This window comes from Elaeis guineensis, chromosome 13 (genome assembly GCF_000442705.2).
Source record: "Elaeis guineensis isolate ETL-2024a chromosome 13, EG11, whole genome shotgun sequence".
In the NCBI taxonomy this organism is placed as follows: domain Eukaryota; kingdom Viridiplantae; phylum Streptophyta; class Magnoliopsida; order Arecales; family Arecaceae; genus Elaeis; species Elaeis guineensis.
This window is the reverse complement of record NC_026005.2, coordinates 44,166,468-44,187,050: the sequence shown is the minus strand read 5'-3', so window position 1 is coordinate 44,187,050 and position 20,583 is coordinate 44,166,468. Positions and strand designations below refer to the sequence as shown.

The following is a 20,583-nucleotide window of genomic DNA, read 5'->3' as shown; positions in this document are numbered from 1 at the left end:
AATCTCCTCAACGAGATCCTAATCTAATTAGAAATTATTTGGACCCAAGACCTGATCAAATCAGTAATTGGTCTTCCTTGCAATTAAACTATCTCATAACTTAAATAGGCTTGATCTAATCAAACCCAATCCAAGAATTCAATTCAATTAGACTTGATCCGAACCTTATTGCTCCATCAGATTGAGTCAATTAGCAATCCAATTGCTAATAAATCCTTCTACAATTCACTTACTCTTAACGAATTATTTGTTGCAACTTTTGTATTAGATTAATCATCAATCACATTGACAATGAGACCCATTAACGATTCATAATCGCTAATCAACCATCTGATCAGATAAGAACCTCTATTGTGTGTGACCCCATAGATTTTATTCTATCTGGTAGTGAGATTATTGTGATCCCTATCACAAAATCATCATAACTCCTTTCAATGGGTTGGAACGATTCCAACTCTGCCTATCAAAGATCATCGATCATTAAAACGATGCTTGACGAGTCTCAAAATCTATCAGTGACACCTAGCAGTATGTAGTAGCAACCCAGTAGAATGGAAGTAATGAACCTCTAGATGCAGTTACCGTGTAATTCAGTTCTTCTATTGTGAGTCCTAATTAGACGAAGGTCATAGAAAACTCATCAAACCTCAACGTCAATCATATGCATGATTGGCTCGACTCGTGTTCATTCGTGAATCTCGTAAAAACTCCTTAACAGTATTCACACTTGCTTTGGCCAAAGACTTCCTAAACTCAATCTCGCAAATCGCATAGGACTACTTTTTTCTATTGAGGTTGATAGATCCCATCTAGATGCATCCTACTCATAACAATAAACCTGAACTTACTGTAGCCAATATATACCGCAAAGACCCGAATGACTAGGAGATCAAGAGTATGTGCAGTCAAACTACAATAGCCTCACTATGAAGAGCCAATGCACCGCATGTCAAAAGACCATTCACATCACCGCAGCATTGAGAAAACCACTAACAAGTAGACATCCAAGTGATTTTTTTTGTTGGTCACCCTCAGTGCAAATTTTTCTCTAACAACCACCTGCACTCACCCCAACGTCCCCACACTGCAGACTCGAGACTCATCATCCGAAAGGGAGGCGATCTGTGCATCGATCTAACTAGATCAATCACCGTCCTCCGTGATAATCCCTCGATTGGGAGCTTTTAGGAATTAACCATCAATAATATATGTCTCAAATTCTTAACACCTTAAGAATACATATTATCATCCATTAATTCTTTGGACGAATCATGGACACAAAACATGATTGGAATAAAATTGCCCTTTTATTAACGAATAAAATTTTACCGGTACAAATTTTGTGTTCTGAAATTACAAAATGTGTCAGTCAATAATTAGTTTCTAGGGCACACATCTAACAAACTCCCACTTGACCTAAAGCCAATTGGCCATAAATCCAAATCCTATCTTCTCAAGATAAGCTTCGATCTTCTGCTGGTTAAGAGACTTCATCAGTGGATCTGCCACACTCTATGGAGTCTATTCTCTGCACCTCGATGAACTTCTCGAGATATTCGCGTATGATGTGGAACCACCGCTCTATATGCTTGGACTTCTAGTGAGACCTTGGTTCTTTAGTGAGGACTATGACGTCGTTGTTGTCGCAGTGCAGTATCATGGCATCCAATGGCATCACACTCAGCTCCGCAATAAACTTCTTGAACCAGAATGCTTCCTTAGCAGCTTTTAGAGACGACGATGTGCTCGGCTTCTATAGTTGAGTCTGCGATGATCGATTGTTTGGAACTCTTCTAACTAATCAAACTTTCATTACACAGGAATACACACCTTGATGTAGACCTTCTATCATCAACATCAGACATGAAGTCTGAATCAGTGTATCCCTCCACTTTTAGCTCAAATCCTTCACTAAAGATCAAAAATAAATTCTTAGTCCTTCTTGAGTACTTAAGGATGTTCTTCAGAGCTATCCAATGCTATCCATCTGGATTCGACTGATATATGCTCATGACACTCACGGCAAAAGTTATATCAGATCGAGTACATAGCATGACATACATAAGACTCTCTATTGCCGATACATAAAGGATTTTGCTCATGCGTTGAATCTCCTCAGGTGTGTCAGGACACATCTTCTTAGAGAGATAAATTCCATGCCTAAGGGATAATAGTCTCCTCTTGAAGTTTTCCATGCGGAACCTTTTCAGCATCTTTTCTATGTACATTTTCTATGAAGGGCCTAGCATTCTTTTAGATCTATCCCTGTAGACCTTAATTTCAAGAATGTAGGATGCTTCCCCTAGATCTTTCATGGAAAATTCTTTAGACAACCAAACTTTGACCGATGTCAGCATTGGAATGTTATTCTCAATCAGGAGGATATCATCCACATACAGTATGAGAAAATTGACAGCACTCCCACTGATCTTTTTGTATACACAAGATCCTTATTTTTTATTAAATCAAACGATTTGATCACATCATTAAAGTACATGTTCCAACTCCAAGATGCTTGCTTAAGTCCGTATATGGACCTTTGTAGCTTGCAGACTTTGTGATCATTATCACTGGATGTGAAACCCATAGATTGCTCTATATAGATATCTTCTTCAAGATATCCATTTAGGAAGACAATTTTCACATCCACCTGCCAGATTTTATAATCGTAGTAAGCTACAACAGCGAGCAGTATCCGAATGGATTTTAGTATGGCTACTGACGAAAAAATTTTCTGATAGTCAATGCCTTCGCATTGACTATAACCTTTCGCTACCAACCTTGCCTTATAGATTTCTACCTCACCATCCGAACCTATTATCCTTTTGTAGATCCATTTACACCCAATAGGTACTATACTTTCAGATAGATCTACCAAAGTCCAAACATGCTTGGAATGCATGGAGTTAATTTCTAACTTCATTGTTTCCTTCCATTTCTCGGAGTCTACATCTAACATTGCTTCATCATAGGTCTTGGGATCATCTGTATGGTCCCTATCTCCCATTAGGAATGCTTCCTCTATATCCTCTATAAGTATACCTAAATACCTTTCAAGAGGACAGGAGATCCTACTTGATCTACGAAGTGGAGGAAGGACCACATCTACTGGCTCGCTATAAACGGATTCAGGCTCTAGGACTCGTTCTTCAGAGACTCTTCAAGCTCAATTTTTCTCCCACCACCTCCATCTTGGATAAACTCCTTTTCCAAAAAGATCGCATAATGGCTCACAATCACATTGTGATCCTCTGAAAGATAAAAGTAATATCCTATGGATTCCTTAGGATACCCTATGAAATGAGCCGTAATTGTCCTAGCCTCTAACTTGTCCGTCTGCTATCGTTTGACATAGATCGGACATTCTGAAATCTTGAGATAATCAAGACTCGATTTCTTACCATGTCATAACTCATATAGTATGGTAAGAACGGATTTAGAGAAAATCCTATTTAGGAGAAAAATTATAAAAAATAATGCATGTCCCTAAAGAAATAACGGAAGATCTGTGAAGCTCATCATGGATCGAACCATATCCAATAAGATCCGATTCCTCCTATCGGATATCCCATTGAGCTAAGATGTTTCAGAAGGTGTCCACTGAGAGACTATACCATTATCCTTGAGATAGCTTCAGAATTTTCCACTAAGATATTTATCTCTTCAATCTGATCGAAGAACCTTTATGGATTTTTCTGTTTGCTTCTCTACTTCACATCTGAACTCTTTAAATTTTTCAAAAGTCTCAGACTTATGTCGCATCAAATATACAAATCCACACTATCAATAATCATCAGTAAAGGTTATGAAGTAGAGATAACCATCCCTGATCTGCACATCAAATGGACCATATACATCAGTGTGTACCAAGGCTAATATCTCAGTGATCCTTCCTCATGTCCCACAAAGGGCAGCTTGGCCATCTTTCCTTAAAGACAGGACTCACAAATTGGATAAGACTTGAAAGTCAATGGCCAAAGAAGGCCATCTTTCTCTAATTTGTTGATTCTTTCCTCTCCTATATGGCCTAGCCTAAAGTGCCACAGATATCTTTGGTTTAGCTTATCTTTTGGTCTATTAGACCCTATGACATTCACTACTTACTCATTAACATTCACTATTTTATTAACATGCAAATGGTAGAGATCGTCAATCACAAAGGCACGTACAACAATTTTATTTCCAAAATAAATTGAGCATTGATCCTTATTGAAATTGAATATATAATCATCCTGTGCTAGCATAGACACAAATCAAATTTCTGCTAGCTACAGGTACATAAAAACAGTCTCTTAAAACTAAACTATATTCTGATGATAATCGCAAAGGATAGGTGCCTACGGCCATGATGGCAACTCTTGCCCCATTGCCAACTCGAAGAGTAACTTCACCTTCCCTCAACCCTCTACTTTCCTTTAGACCCTGTATTGAAGTGCATAAATGTGCACTAGAACCAGAATCTAAAATCCAACTGGAAGAAGAGGAAACCGTAAAGTTAGTTTCTATAATGAGCGAGTCAGACATACCTTTAGAAGGTATGTCCTCCTTGTTCTTCAGGCTTACGAGAATAGAGCCCCTTGAACTCTTCAAGGTCCCTTCAACAATCACCAACATGTTTAATAATTCGGATAGGGTGCTATCAAACTCATTCATAAGGTAGTTTATAATAAACTTGCCATATAAATCGAGAAAGAATTACGGGATCAGATCCACCTGCAATTCCTTGTCCATAGTCATATCAAGCTTCTAAAGCTTCTCGATGTCCTTGATCATTGTCAAACAATGATCGTGGACCGACTGCTCATCACGCATCTTCGCTCTGAAGATTCTCCTAAAGACATCAAAACGAGCTGCGTGACTCTAATCACCATACAACTTTTGCAAGTGAATCAGCAAGTCTTTGGCAGTCTTAATGTCTTTATGCCGACGCTGAAGATCGTTAGACATGGATGCCCAGATATAGCACCTAACCCGATTATTATCATCTATCCACTTCTCAAGTTTAGCTCGTTGATCAGGGGATGGACGAGTCAGTAACACAAGGATTTCTTGATCAAGAACATGGATTAATTTTTTAGAACTGAGAACTATTCTCAAATTCTGGAGCCAGTCCTTATAGTTGGTTCCGATCAACCTATTGGTGTCAAAGATGTGAGCTAGCGGATTGAAAGACGACATAATTAACTGCAGAGAGTAAAGTCTTCCAAATAGATATTTGTACTTGATTTTAATTTATTTTAGAAACTTTAAAAATAAATATTAGTTCTATTATTTCTCGAGTCTCTCATACTTCTCGGATGGAGAAACGAAAATCCCTATGCGACTAAGATTTCAAGTGGGTGCTGCGCTCATACTGATCTACGCACATCTCACCAAATAGTTATTGGTGACGTATAAACCAATGAGTGGACAATATTTTGTCCATTGCTTCACTAAGCAAGATGCAACGATATCCGTCTCTAAGTCCTATGGCCTCACCTAACAGTTATTGACCATATTTTTTAGTTAAGTCAGATCTACTGTTCACCAGTAGATGTAAAGCCGTCATTGGATCTCTTACCTAACAGTTATTGGGTCCAACCACATCTCTACCCTGAAGCATCTAGTGTTAATAAAGTGGTTGCACCTTCCCGATGCAATCGAACCACTATGACCAGCCGAGAACAATCAACGCCAGAAAGACGTCTGCATCTCTACAATGGTGGAAGACCGCTAGACTTAATATATACCAGGAGATTTATTTAGGTCTATTTTAAACATTTACATCTCATGCAAATCTTTAGTTGATTAGGGTATGGGTTCAGCTCAAATCACCAGGCACCCAAATTCTAAATCGATCATAATTGGCCAGGTAAGTAAGAGATTCATAGGAGGCTCCCCACTGTCAGTGGCAACAGTCCTAATTAAATAACCATCACTCAATTACTTGCCTTAGACACCAACTGATCCTGACCAATTTCAAATTGGGTTAACCTAAGTGATCGAGGCTCGAGCCACTGAGCCAAGATCAAATTATGGGTCAAGATTTTAACACATGCAAGTTTAATCGATTCGATCCTACAACTATTGATTTGATCTTGAGCTACTTAAATTGCTCATCTCGATTGAGCCCAACATGTGCCAATCAAGAACCCCAGAACTCTAATCAAATTAGAGATCCAAATCAGTCTACCCATGAACCCACATCGCAAAATTTTTAGATCTGAACGTAAAAATTCAGATCTAAATTCAGATCCGAAACAGATTTCAGATTCGAACGGAACTACTCAAAACAATTTCAGATCTGAGTTTAATTTCCAATCTGAAACAAATTTCAGTTCTAAAACAAAAACATAATCATATTATGTAACCTGCAGAAATTTTAGATCTAACAATTTATGATGTTCAATATCGTTCTAAGATAACCATTCAGCATAGCTGAATTATACCAGGGCAACCATATGTCAGAACGATGTTGAACCAATTGATTAATTTTAGATCTAATTCCTACAAATCAGATTTCAGATCACATGCAATTATGTTCATATCAGAACCTGACTCTGATACCACTGCTAGATTTAGATGGTTTCATGCATGTATTTCAAAATATTTTTGAAACAAAGAGCGGAAGTAATCTAGATTAAACTTTTTAACCTAGACATAGATTGGATCTAATCTACAAACCATCTAATCATGGATCTACGATATGAACATAGCATGCATCTGAAATCTGATCTAAGATCTAATCTACAAGGAGGAGATCCGATCTCCATATCTTTGCGTAGGTCAATCTACACCACAGCTGATGATCATAGATTTATTGATTCCTGAAGCCGTACACGCATCCGACCTCTACAGATATCCACACGAAACCTTTGATCTGATCAGAGGTTCGTTGATCTCCTCGAAGTGCTATCTCCTCTGCATAAATCCGCTCCTGATGGCTGATTCAAGACCTCCTTATCTCTCAGACCCTTTCAGAGAAGGAGGAGAAATTGAAGGAAGAAGAGGTGGAGGAAGAAGAGAACACTTTCGCTTTTTCTCTCACAAAGCCCAGCGCCTAGATCTAAACCTTAGGACCTCCACGCCCAATGCCTCACGCCCCACTCTAATTTTCTCATGATGGAAATCCTGGTTGCACGCCCAAGGGAGAAGACCCATTTATAGATGGCGTCCAGAGAGGTTAGGATGAGACCAAACTCTATCAAGATAAGGATTAAGGATTAATCCTTATCTGATTTCAAACTTGAATTCAAATCAAATTTGAATTCGAATTCGAATCAATCTTCATCACATCCTATCCATGGGCATTAAGAAGAGGGGGCAACCAAGCTTTTGCATGGAGAAATCTCATGCAAAAATGAGAATGGCGTGAGGGATCTTTGGCGTCAAGATGGGTGTGGTGCAAGGGAAGAAATCCTGTCCAATGGGTCTCTTGGTTGATTCCATTTGATCCCAATTCAAATCTGATTTAGTTAGACCCAAGTAAAGGAGAGAACCTAGTCCAATTAGGAACCAAATCTCCTAAACGAGATCCTAATCCAATTAGGAATTAACTATACCCAAGACTTGATCAAATCAATAATTGGTCTTCCTTGCAATTGAGTTATCTCGTGACTCAAATAGACTTGATCTAATCAAATCCAATCCAAGTCAAATTGAATCCAATTTGAATTCAATTTAATTAGACTTGATCCAAACCCCATTGCTCAATCAAATTAAGTCAATTAGCAATCCAATTGCTAATAAATCCTCCTACAATTCACTAACTCTTAGCGAATTACTTTATTGCAACTTTTGCATTGGATTAATCATCAATCACACTGACAATTAGATCCATTAACGATTCCGATTCATAATCGCTAATCAACCATCTGATCAGACAAGAACCTCTATTGTGTATGATCCCATAGGTTCTATTCTGTCTTGTAATGAGATATACTGTGATCCCTATCACAATATCATCGAAACTCTTTTCGATGGATTGAAATGATTCCAACTCTACCCATCAAAGATCATCGATCATCAAGACGATGCTCGACGAGTCTCACAATCCATCAGTGATATCCATCAGTATATAGTAGCAACCTCGCAAAATGAAAATAATGAATCTCTTAGTGTAGTTATCGTGTGATTCAGTCCTTCTATCATGAGTTTCGACTAGACGGAGATTATTGAGAACTCGTCAAATTCCAACGTCAGTCATATGCATGATTGGCTCGACTCGAGTTCATTCGTGAATCCCGTATAAATTCTTTTCTAGTATTCACACTTACTTTGGTCAAAGACTTCCTGAACTCAGTCTCACGAATCGCATAGGACTACTTGTCTATTGAGGTTGATAGATCCCATCTATATACATCTACTCCTAACAGTGAATCTGAATCTACTGTAGCCAACATACACAGCAAGGACCCGAATGGCTAGGAGATCAAGAGTGTGCAGTCAAACTACAGTCGCCTCACTACGAATAGCCGATGCACCGTAGATTAAAGAACCATTCATACCACTGCAGCATCGAGAAAATCACTGAAGAGTAGACATCCAAATGATTTCTCATGTTGGTCACGCTCAGTGCAAGTTATTCTCTAACAACCACCAGCACTCTCACCCCAGTGTCTCTACACTGCAGACTCGATACTCATCTGTCTAGAAAGGAGGTGATCCGTATACCGATTTAACTGGATCGATCACCGTCCTCTGTGATGATCCCTAGATCGAAAACTTTTAGGAATTAACCATCAATAATATGTCTCAAATTCTTAATACTTTAAGAGTACATATTAACATCCATTAATTCTTTGGACGAATCATGGACACATAAAACATGATTGAAATGAAATTGCCCCTTTACTAATGAATAAAATTTTACACGTACAAATTTTGTACCCCAAAATTACAAAATATGTCAACCAACAATTGGCTTCTAGGGCACACATCTAACACTTTCTTTCCTTTCCTTGTTTCTTGTTTCTTCTTCTCTCCCTGCGTGGATGGATTTCGGTGTCCCGAGTCCATCTCGGTCCCGTTTTCTCACAGGAATGGGACTGGATGATCGAAATGCCCTCCATCCTGCTGGGATGTAAAACGTTGACTTGAAGCACATAGGAATCATAAGCAATGCATGTTCTAAAATGTGCTATCACTAATCGTTATGATTTTTGAAATTCACCCTATGACTGGACTAGGAGATCAAACAATCAAGATATAATCATATATTTTTGAAGAACTGAGAGTATATATTAGTCCAAATATTTATAGCTATCAATTCTTGTATATAATTAGCCAAAATGTTAATTAAAATATAGTTTATTTTTACAATATCCAATTGCCAACTTCTAGTAGTATGTCTTCATATTTTCTAAATAGCTGAAGAATGGTTAATTTTTTTATATTGACCAGGTAAGTGAATAACAGAAAGAAAGTATATTATGGGTATTGCCTAAACTCTGAGGGCTTGCTTGGATGCCAGATGATCTTATTGGCCTAATAAGATCTTCAAGTGAAGGGTCTCTACATTAGAAACACAGTAGAGTGGGTGGTTCAAATAGTGGAGTAGAGAGCTTCTAACATCCAAGAGGAGCCAACTAGCCAATCCCTACTTTTTTTTAGGATTATGATAAATCGCATGAGAGTATGGAAACTATTATCCTGAAAAATAGATTATGTCACTTCTTTCTCAAATTCTCTACAGCCATCTCAATGCAACATTGTTTTAGGATTACAATAAGATCTTCCAGCACTCCAAAGGTCCCTTAAAATTTTAACTCCCAAACCTTTTATTTTATGTGCTTAGGACTTACTGGGTTAAGATGGTGGTTATAAAGTCTACTAAACAATCAAGACGACAAGGAGATGTGTTTGTCATTCAATTTTAAAGATGAAAATTATAAGCAGATTTTATATCACCATCCAAAATTTAGATCTGATAGTCCATTCTGATTCTAATATGCTAATCTAACTCAGATCACTATAAGGGCATTTTGATATGGATGGTAGATGTTTCGGTAGTACTTGCATTCTCATTAATAATCTCACCTAATGATGGTGAGGGTGGCAATGGTTGGGTCCAGTTGAGTCCGGGTCAGGTCAGTTAGGGACAGCAACATACTGAACCTTGACCCATACCCGACCCAACCAAATGTCAGGTCAAGACCTCTTGACCCATATATACCCAAAGGTCATTTCTGGTCACCCATTTGACCCTAGCTTAATCTATTATAAGACTCAATCCCTAATAAATCTATGCTAACCTATCAAATCCAATATTTACAATGTAAAAGGTTAATTCAAAAATGATTAAAACAACTAGTATCAAGAAAAAGACTAATATTACTCAAAAGAAAAAAGAAAAAAAAAATCTTATCCAAGTTCATTCCTCAACCAAACCTAAACTATTTTGACCCAAACAGAGCTCTACCCTCATGACCCAAGGCAAGTCAAAGCTTTTAACCCATACCTGACCCATTTAAAGTTCAAGTCATAAGAACCATGAACCATACCCAACCCTAACTATAAAAGTCTTAACCCAAACCCAATCCAAATAGGGTCAGGTCAGGTCAGGTCAAGTTTTTCAGGTCCAGTCAATTTTTGATGCTCCTAGTCCTATATACCGGACAAAATAACAAAGAACCATTCAACTATCATTTGCATTCTGTCTTCTGATACTTCCACCCATAGCCCTTGCACAAGAGTGGGGTGGGTGGGACCACCAAAACCAAAACCTGAAGAGAAGTGCTAAGGATCAAAATGGAAGAGAAAAAGCAGAGGCTCATAAGAGGAAGACAAGATTTTGGGATGGGAAAGCAATTCAATTTTTGTGATTGAACTCCAAGGAGGATTCTGAGCATTATGAGAAATCAAATCCGATCTTAATAACTTCTCTTGAAAACATAAATATGTGATTGCCTTATTTCTATTCCTTCCTGCCAATGTATACTAGAACTGTCACAAAGCATCTTTCTCCTCAAATGAGAAGTGGGTGAGATAGTAATTGGCAATTTGAACAAGCCTAATAATATGATTGGTTCAAAACCACACAGGGAAAGGAAAATATTAGATATGAAACATAAACCAAGAAACATTGGGGCATACAGTCATAACTCCTGTAGCTGCACTAACTCCAGCTTCACCGAAAATTGTAGTTGCCGCCTCCGTGACAAGTGCCGTAGCACCAATATTGACTACACTGAGTACATATCACAAAATTATATAATAAGAAACAATGGATAAGTACAAACCTAAATGATCAAAGATCCAATTATTTAAACTTAATGATGGAAATAATGAAATTAATAATAAACCATTACGTTGTGCCAATAAGAATGGTCGTCAAGAATCGAGTAACATCACTACAAAGCATTCTGAAGACACCATTCTCGGGCTCTTTTTCAGCCAATTCACGAGCCTGATACAGAAAATAGATATATGGAGCTTTAATAAGCTGCTAGGGAAATCAAAAGCTGCAAAATTGTGTACTTAGTAGACATGATCACTTCCTCTGTCTTATATTGCAATAGTACAGAAGTACAAAATAGCAAATCAATCATTTTCTAGCTTATCAACAGATTTTAACAAATTGCATGTATCAATGAAATGAAAGGCTTCAAAGAGAGATGCTTGACCAAACTCGCAAGCCATGCGATGGTTGGAAGTATAGCATATATGACTCTACCTCCATATGAGCCATTCTTTTTTCCAAGTTTTTCTGTTTCATTCATTTTATAAGGAGAGATCAAAAGTAACTGGACATTTTCAACGACTTTGTCTTAGCCTTTTTTTCCTTAGTCTTCTTTATCTAACCCATATTTAAGATTACAGTAGTTCAGTATATAAGTGAAATGACAAGATGAGGGTATCACATAAGCACATAACAAAATATATGGGGGAGTGATACCTAACATTAGACGATAGAAGTTATAAATAAACAAAAACTGCACATGTTGATACAGTAAGAGTGGTTTAAGAAGCATGATAAAAATAACTGCTACTAGGGAATGATTGGAAAATACAAAGAATAACCTATTAACATCATGTCCGAGAGAACCTAAAAACACCAGAAGAACATGCTTATGCACGATAAAGGACATGAAATATAGGAAGCAGGCTCATGATTGTTTAACAGCTAGACAAATAGATAAATCAATATCTATGCTAGGGCCAAATAAAGGATGATACCAGAAGGAAACACAAGCATTAGTGTAAACATGACAAATATATAAAAAGAATTATATAAATAATGTCTTTTAATCTTTATCATGTGTCTAATTGTATTTCATGTATGGACAAACTCATAGTCTCTCTTTTAGTTTGTGATTTGTATTGTACTCTATTGTCAGTGGCCTAATATTATTATTCACTAGACCGTAGCTCCATAAATTGAGATTTTGAGTGACATTCTTAGCTTTGTCAATCATGGTTTGGGTTGAAGGTCATAGAAAGTATATCTAGATGTTTATTTTTTCCAGTAATTATAAGTCCCCTTTTTAATTGAAAGTGTACTATGGGTTTACTGTAAGATGATTAGCTTATGAACTTCTATCATGTTACTCATTATAATGATTTTTTTTCTCATTGCATTAAGCCCTAATCTCCATATTGAGTGAAAAGGAAACAGAGCCCCCACCATAAGTTTTAGCGATGCAACATATTCATGTTCTGCTAATATTTTGTAGTCCTATAAAGCAAGAACTGTTATTAAATAGACTTACAAGGGAGTCATATAGCCATTAATATTATGTTTTAAGATTATTTAATGTCCTACTTTGCCAGAAACTGCATGAAAACTATATGTTTACAGAAATCCCTGGCAAATTCAAATCACCTAAGTTCATTATCTTATCCTTCGGTAGCCAGGAAAGGATTTCGATGAACAGACTATCTTGCATAACGAATTTGTCCATCCATGTTAGTTCAACAAAATTTCATCATGCAAAATTATAGTTTTTCCTGATACATCATTCTATTTCTCTCTTGTGGTTAATTTCTTTCTTAAATTGTGTCACGTTTTGAGTCCCACCCACATATCAGTGTTAATCACAATATACGAGATCAGCAATTATGATTCATTAGAAATTTATCACTATTTTTATTGGCTCTTATTGTTATTGGGCCTTCTTTGGGGGGCCATGAATATAGGCAGCTTCTTTGAGTAGCCCTTCATTGCAGGGGTCCTTTGTCAAGTTAAAATGTGGAAGCCTAATATGATAAAAGAAAAGGAGGGACGAGAAGCATATGGTTATGCTGTGACCATGAGTTATTCTCTTCTCTTTTGTTTCCCTTCGATTCTCTCTGCTTTCATTACCTTCACTGAGCAATGTGTTAATGTATTTCTGAGTCTCTGACAGCTAAAGGCAACCTGAACTATGTGATGCATAATCTTTCTTCTTCTCATGATAATAAACTCCTTGAATGGAGCCAAGAGAACTCATAAGTGATGACTTGGCCGTGGAACAACATGGAACCATCTGTTTGTAATATTGTACAACAACAAGGACCTCGCCCAAAAACGGCTAGTTATAAGGTGTTATTTGGATTCCTTGGTCCTAATAAATACTCAAGATCAATCCAGTGCATAGCCAATGTGGGATTAAATACATGCCTACACAGGTCCTTACATCATTGTTCTGTTTCAGCTTAGGTGTCCTTGCCAAATTAAGGGTCAGAATCCAATCGCAAGTACCAGAATCCAATCATAAACACCATTATCAGCTCCTGGTCAACCCCAATAGACCCATGTTGCAATACCTCCTAGTCCACATAGGCAGAGTCCACTCTGATATCAACTGTGACAACTTGGGATCTCAACCTAAAAAGGCTAACCCAAAGTGTTATTTTGGTTCCTTGTTCCTGTGCAAGTACCAAGATCTACCTAATGCATAGCTGATGTGGGACTTTGATATTGCTAAGGAAATTTGAGGGGGCTTGCGTGATATGCAGTAAGCTGAAAAGAATATTGCAAGCATTTATGAGTTATGAACGGAGATCTTCTGGCAACATTAAGGATTTAAGAGTCCTGATGAATGCTTTAGCACTCTTAGAGGCATGTGATAAGAGTTGAATGTCTGTCAGCCCATCACAAACAATCAGATAAGCTAAGGCAGCAGATTGAAGAATTAGAAGCGGCTAAATTTCTGACCTAGCAGCAAAATACCATATTTAAATAACGTATACATGTCTTCAGCATGCATCTTTCCCACTTCATCTACATATATTGCAGATAAATCAGCTCTTGCTCAATTTACTACATAAAGTGATGGTAATCAAGGTCGTGGTGTACAGGGATGTGGCGGTCATAAAGGAGGATATGAACCAAGGGGGAGATCATGGAGTTCGGAAGTGCAATCAGCCAATCACTATGGTTTGACAAATTACATCATGAAGAGCTGTTGGGATTCCAACAAAACCAACATAAGCAAATCAACTATATGTATTGAATTAACAACATCAAAAGACTTGACAGAGGCTAGTATTCAAGAAGGCATGTTCTTCTGCTCCAGGAAGAATGACCATATCATAAAGAAAAGTCAGCAAATATCTATCAAGTCTTCACCTCTTCCAGTGGTAGATTACCTAAAGTGCAACGACCTAGTACTTAAACCAAAAAGGACTAGCCAGTAGTAGTAATTTGGAGTCCTTGGCCTAAGTACCAAGACCTCACCAATGCCACCTAATGAAGAGAAGAAAAGAAAAAACTGCATGCCCAAGAATAGTTGCCAAGAAGAGATGCTCAGAGATGAAGAATAGAGAAAAGGATGTTTCTTCCCTATCTCTCTTCTATTCCAGCAAGTTGCTCCTTTCCTTTTCCTTGATCTTTTGGTCTTGCCATGGTCAACAGCAACAAAGAGTGCTATTTAGACCAAGGATTGCCAACTTGGAACCGGACCCCATACTAGCCAACTGGTGGTACAAGTCGGTGCGCCCCCATACCGGATCCGAACCGACATGGAAATGAGGGATGAACCGAGAAGAAATAGAGAAAGAAAGAGAGATCGGGGAAGGGAGGGAGACGGAGGGAAGGAAAGAGAGACCAGCGGCAGTGGTGGCCACCGAAGGGCCGCGGAGGCCGCTAAAGGGCCATCGAGGCCTCCCACGCTCCACGGTCCTCTGCAAGAGAAAATAAAAACAGAGAGAGAGAGAGAGAGGGAAGAGAGAGAAGAGGAAGGGGAAGGCGGCGGCAAGGCCACGAATGGGCCCAAAACAGCCTGCAGCCGCCATGGGTTCGAAACAGGAGTGAAGCCTCTATTTCATCATATTTTTTTAAAAAGATGATACATAGTAAAACCGGAAACTATATATAGGTTTGCCGACTTCACTTAAGACGGCCTTCCGACAACCACCCCCTCGCCTCCCCCCTCCCTCGTCTACTCTCCCTTCCCCTCTCTATCTCTCTCTTTCTTCTCACATCTCGTAGAAGACCGTGGAGCTCCGATGGCCTCGACGGGCCACTGCCGGTCTTTTCCTTTTCTCCCCTCCCCTCCTCTCTCCCTCTTCCTCTCTTTTCTTCTCCCTTACTCCATTTTTGCTGGCGTTCCAAATCAAATGCCCAAACCACACCAATTAGCTACCGGTATAGTTCAGCACGCCTCGAGCTGTCCGATTCAGGGTGATTTGGCGAATCATACTTTGGACAATCCGATCAGCAAATTGCTTTAATCCCTCATTTTTTTACTTGTTTCTATTTCTTTGTTTTCCTATACAGGTCATTGCTTTAAAAGAAAGGAATGGGCAAAGCTTGGTATTTATTTATACCATCCGATCTAATTACTGACTGATGCCAGGTGTGCAAGTTAGCACAATGGAAGAAACTTAAGCTGGAGCATGTCCCTTGGGAGTGACATGCAAAACACATGCATAGTTTGTTGTGTCCCTATGGTGATGTCACCGTAGGGACACAGCAAATTGTAATAAATTTCTTCTGTCCAAGTATCATTGCCTAGCATAGGGAAGGGTCTAATCAAAAATAAAAGCACCATAATTGGCTTGCTGTCAACCCTAGAAGTGCCCATGTTTAGTATCCCTAAGCTGCACATGGGCCATAAGCTAGATTAGCTCTGATATTATTCGGAACAACCCAAAACCTCATCAAAAGGTGTCAGCAAAAAGTTGTAAGCTAGAGTCCTTGGCATTGCTTAAATACCCAAGAGGCCAAGACCTCCCCAACACACACCCAATATGGAAGCAAAATGCCCATATAGGTCCCAACATAGACAATGTCTTATTCACCTTCCATCATAAATAAGTTCCATCAAAAATAGACTCTTGAGCTTCTAATCACATGACAAACAAGGAACTATGTCTCCTACTTCCTTGTCATAGACTTCAATTCTTCTTTTTTTTTGTGGTACGATGGAGCACTAATACATGTTGAGTATGAACACAGCAAAAAAGATCAAAAAAGAAGAATATCCTGGAACGCCTGCGGTACATGAACCATCTCAATCCAAGTAGCCCTTCTGGTATGCTCTGCCACAAAAGAGGTCACCAGTCCGCCGTATTGTTGGCCTCATAATACATGTGCCTGATGTCAATCGAGAAGCAGCCCCAAACCCAATGCCAAATGTCGCATAGGAGTGGGTGAACAGCTGCATCTCTCGGCCGCTCCCATAACTAACCGATGACCATGGCTAAATCCCCCTCCACCACAGGTCTCTCCACCCGTAGCCTCATCCTTGCAAAGGATATACACACTCAGGCAGCCCGCAGCTCCACTGTAAGAACAGTGTTGTCGAATAGGTGTCTCCCACTAGCCACCATGAATCTGGAATCAGGATCATGGATCATAAAACCCGCACCACCCCTGGTACCTCTCATGTTGCCATCGAAGTTGACCTTCAAGTAATGAACACCATAAGATCGTTGCCTGAGCAGCCTGAGAGTCCCAGGTGTCCCAAGTGACCAAGGCCGAAGTAGTTGATGACCAATGCATAACCTCTCTAGCCTACACCATCGCCCTCTCCATGGTAAATCTCGTCAGCTGCCAAAATGCCTCAAAGGTCCCCCTACTCCTAGCTAGCCAGATGATAAGCAATATAAGCTACCCTGATCCCCATCACCCTGGAGGAATCAAACTCCAAGCTCTGTTGTAGCCCCTCCAGGAAGTCCTGAGCTAGCTCCATAGAGGAGATGGCCACCGGGGAAAGCCCCACCAAACTCCATACCTGTCGAGCTCTAGGGAAAAAAAATAGGACATGGTCCACCATATTCTCGTCCCTATAGTAGCATAGGTAGGTCAAAGGGAGGTCCGTACCCCTAGCTCACAACACAGCACTGGTTGGAAGGTAGCGCCAAGCCACCTTCCGAGGGAAAAGACTCACCCTCGAGTGGATATGAAGCCTTCAGATCCATTCCCTGTCCAACCTCTTGATTGCCTCCCCCTTGAACTCCTCATTAGAGGTCTGGTGTCACCACCCTTGATGTGCAAGCAGAACCCCAAACTCTCACATCCCATCCGCTATATATAGGGATCGCAATAGCCAACATCCTCTCCGCCAAAGCCGACACAAAGGGCTGGGAAACCACATCAACACACAATCCTCCTCTCCTAGGCTGGAGTAGATTGGCAACCTGCATTAAGTCCATAGTCTCCATGCTGACAAAGGTCGGCCAACGGTCCACCGACAAGTCAGTGATCCACGAGTCTTGAGTGAAGTCAATGTCCTACCCGTCACCCACAATCCACCTAACATGGTCTAGAACCACCTGGGCTCGGGAGCAAATTTTCTTCTACATGAACTCCTCTGACAAGCTCAGTTATCAGTGCCAACATTCCAAGAGTCATATCCATCGTTTGTTGAACTGGACCGAACCACTCAATTCAGCCCGTATCGAGCTAAACCAGTGCAGAATTGGGTCGATTCAACCCTAAAATTCAAAACAAAGCCCAAACTATTCTAAACCGCAAACCGACCTAAACTGTGCGGTTCAATACAGTTTGGTGCCGAATCGGTCGGTTGGGCCTTGTTCTGAATTTTTTTTTTGTTTTGATATAGTTTGCTACAATGGACTCATAGGGGAATTTAAAGGGAAAGAGTTTTGGGAGGAAGAGAAGTCTATCGGGTTCGACCCTGTTCCCTTTTTTTTGTTTTCTTATTGTTTGCTACAGTGGAGTCGTAGGGGATTTTAAAAGAAAAGAGTTTTAGGAGGAAGAGAAGTCAGAGATTTCTGTTCCTTTGCTTTCATCATTTTTCTACAATACAAACAACCAGCAAAATGAGGAGAACTCATCAAATAAAGATATGTGAGCTTATCTCCCACTTCAGTTTTTCCTCTTCCTCTCTCCTTTTGTTTTACTTTAAAATCCATGAGCATTGAAAAAACAAGGAGAGATCATGCCAAAATTTTTTATTTTGATATGATTTTATTATATATTATCTACACAATGACGCTGAAATCATTATTTTTCATTAAGTATATAATTTTTAAAATTAAAAATATAATTTTAGAATAAAAATTATTAAAAAATAAAATTCAAAAATTAACTGTTAAATCAAGATATTGTTTAGAGGCTTGCAAGCTACTTTCGACATAAATTTGATATCTATTTATCAAAATTTTGACACATCATATGCATAGTAGCCTAGGCCTAAATGTGAATGAAAATAAAAAATAAATAGCATTTCATGCATGCCCACTGTCTTAGAAAAATATATGTAGCCAAATTAATTTTTCATAACTTATGGATTTTCTAATATTTTTTAATTTAAAAATACTAAAAATATAAAATGAATTTAAAAAAATGAAAGAAGAACCAAATTTTACTATTTTTACATAATTACTGAACTGTTATGATTGTTCAACCCTCAGGAATGGATCCATTAAGAAAGAAGCCAGAGCGTGACATTGGTTGAGACCATAAATAGATTCTCTTGGGTCAGCACCCCTGGAGTGCAATTAGTATAACATAAAATTCAAGGAAGAAGGGATAACCAGGTTGAAGCAACACTTGGCTAGCAGTTATCTCGATATAGCTATGTATCGAAAGTGTCCACAAGAGATCCATCAACTGATAAAAAAGCACTTAGTTGATTTCAAAGAAGTAAAAGAGAGAACTTCGAAGAAGAAGATGGAGATAGACCACTGAACTGTACAGATATGTTTCTATCACTCTAGAGAGTTAGAAGAAGCATCCCATCCTAGATGATGAGACACAAATTCAAGCTGCCATTAATATGCGCTTGGAAGATCAGTAGCAACTTCAGGAGTTGGCTGGCATAGGGCTCAATTTGGACCATCAGTTTATAAGTTGGGGTCAGACTCTGCAGGTACTATAAGAGAGTCAGAGTTTAAAAGAACCTCCTCAATTAGAGAGCCCATCGATAAAAGCATGAGCCATATTGCTTGTATGTTGAGAGTTTTTGTTACTTTTTTAAACTGGGAGCAACTATTTGGTCCAACAAACTATTGATGCAGAAAAAAAAAAGCAACTATTTGAAAAACAAACAACTTCTCTATGATTTCCATGTTCACTTTGCTGATTTTGACAGAGTTATGATATACATGCATACTTATATGCATGTACATATACATACATACATACATACATACATACATATATATATATATATATATATATATATATATATATATATATATACATACATACATACATACATGCAAACATACATACATATACATAGATAGATGTATACATACAAACATATACATAGATAGATGTATACGTACATACATATACATGTATGTGTGTGTGTGTGTCTACATATATGTTTATATATATGTGTGTGTGTGTGTACGTACATATAGATATATGTATGTACATACATATATATGTACATATAGATATATGAATGCACATACATATGTATGTATGTGTATATATCTATATATGTATGTACGTATGAAGATATATCTATATAAGTATGTACGTATGTACATATATATATATATATATATATGTATGTACATACATACATACATATACATATATAGATATATCTATATGTACATACATACATAGATATACATATATAGATATATGTACATACATATAGATATATCTATATATGTATATCTATGTATGGATGTACATACATATATATATGTATATATATAGATATATGTACATACATAGATAGATATACATATATAGATATATGTACATACATATATATATATATGTATGTATGTATGTATGCATGTATGTAGATATATATATGTATGTATGTATGTAGATATATATATATATATATGTATGTATGTATGTAGATATATATATATGTATGTATGTATGTATGTAGATATATATATATGTATGTATGTATGTAGATATATATATATATATATGTATGTATGTATGCACATACATACATAGATATACATATATAGATATCTATGTATGTATGTACATATATATATATATGTACATACATATATATATATGTATGTATGTATATATATACATATATATATATATGCATGTACATACATACATAGATATACATATATAGATATCTATGTATGTATGTACATGCATATATATATATATGTATGTACGTATGTATATATGTGTATGTGTGTGTGTATATATATATGTGTATATGTGTGTGTGTGTGTGTGTGTGTGTCTGTATATATGTGTATATATATA

At 37.9% G+C, this 20,583-nt stretch overlaps 1 protein-coding gene across 1 annotated transcript in view; it reads right to left on the bottom strand.

The window, feature by feature from the left end:
• Positions 1–20,583, bottom strand: part of LOC105032468 (putative DUF21 domain-containing protein At3g13070, chloroplastic) — an 85,411-nt gene that overhangs the window by 51,129 nt on the left and 13,699 nt on the right. Inside the window, exons 3-4 of the mRNA XM_010906923.4 lie at positions 11,289–11,386; positions 11,074–11,167 (exon numbers count right to left, since the gene is read on the bottom strand). Of these exons, the coding sequence (XP_010905225.1) occupies positions 11,074–11,167; positions 11,289–11,386 (192 nt within the window). The remainder of the gene's footprint in view (positions 1–11,073; positions 11,168–11,288; positions 11,387–20,583) is intronic.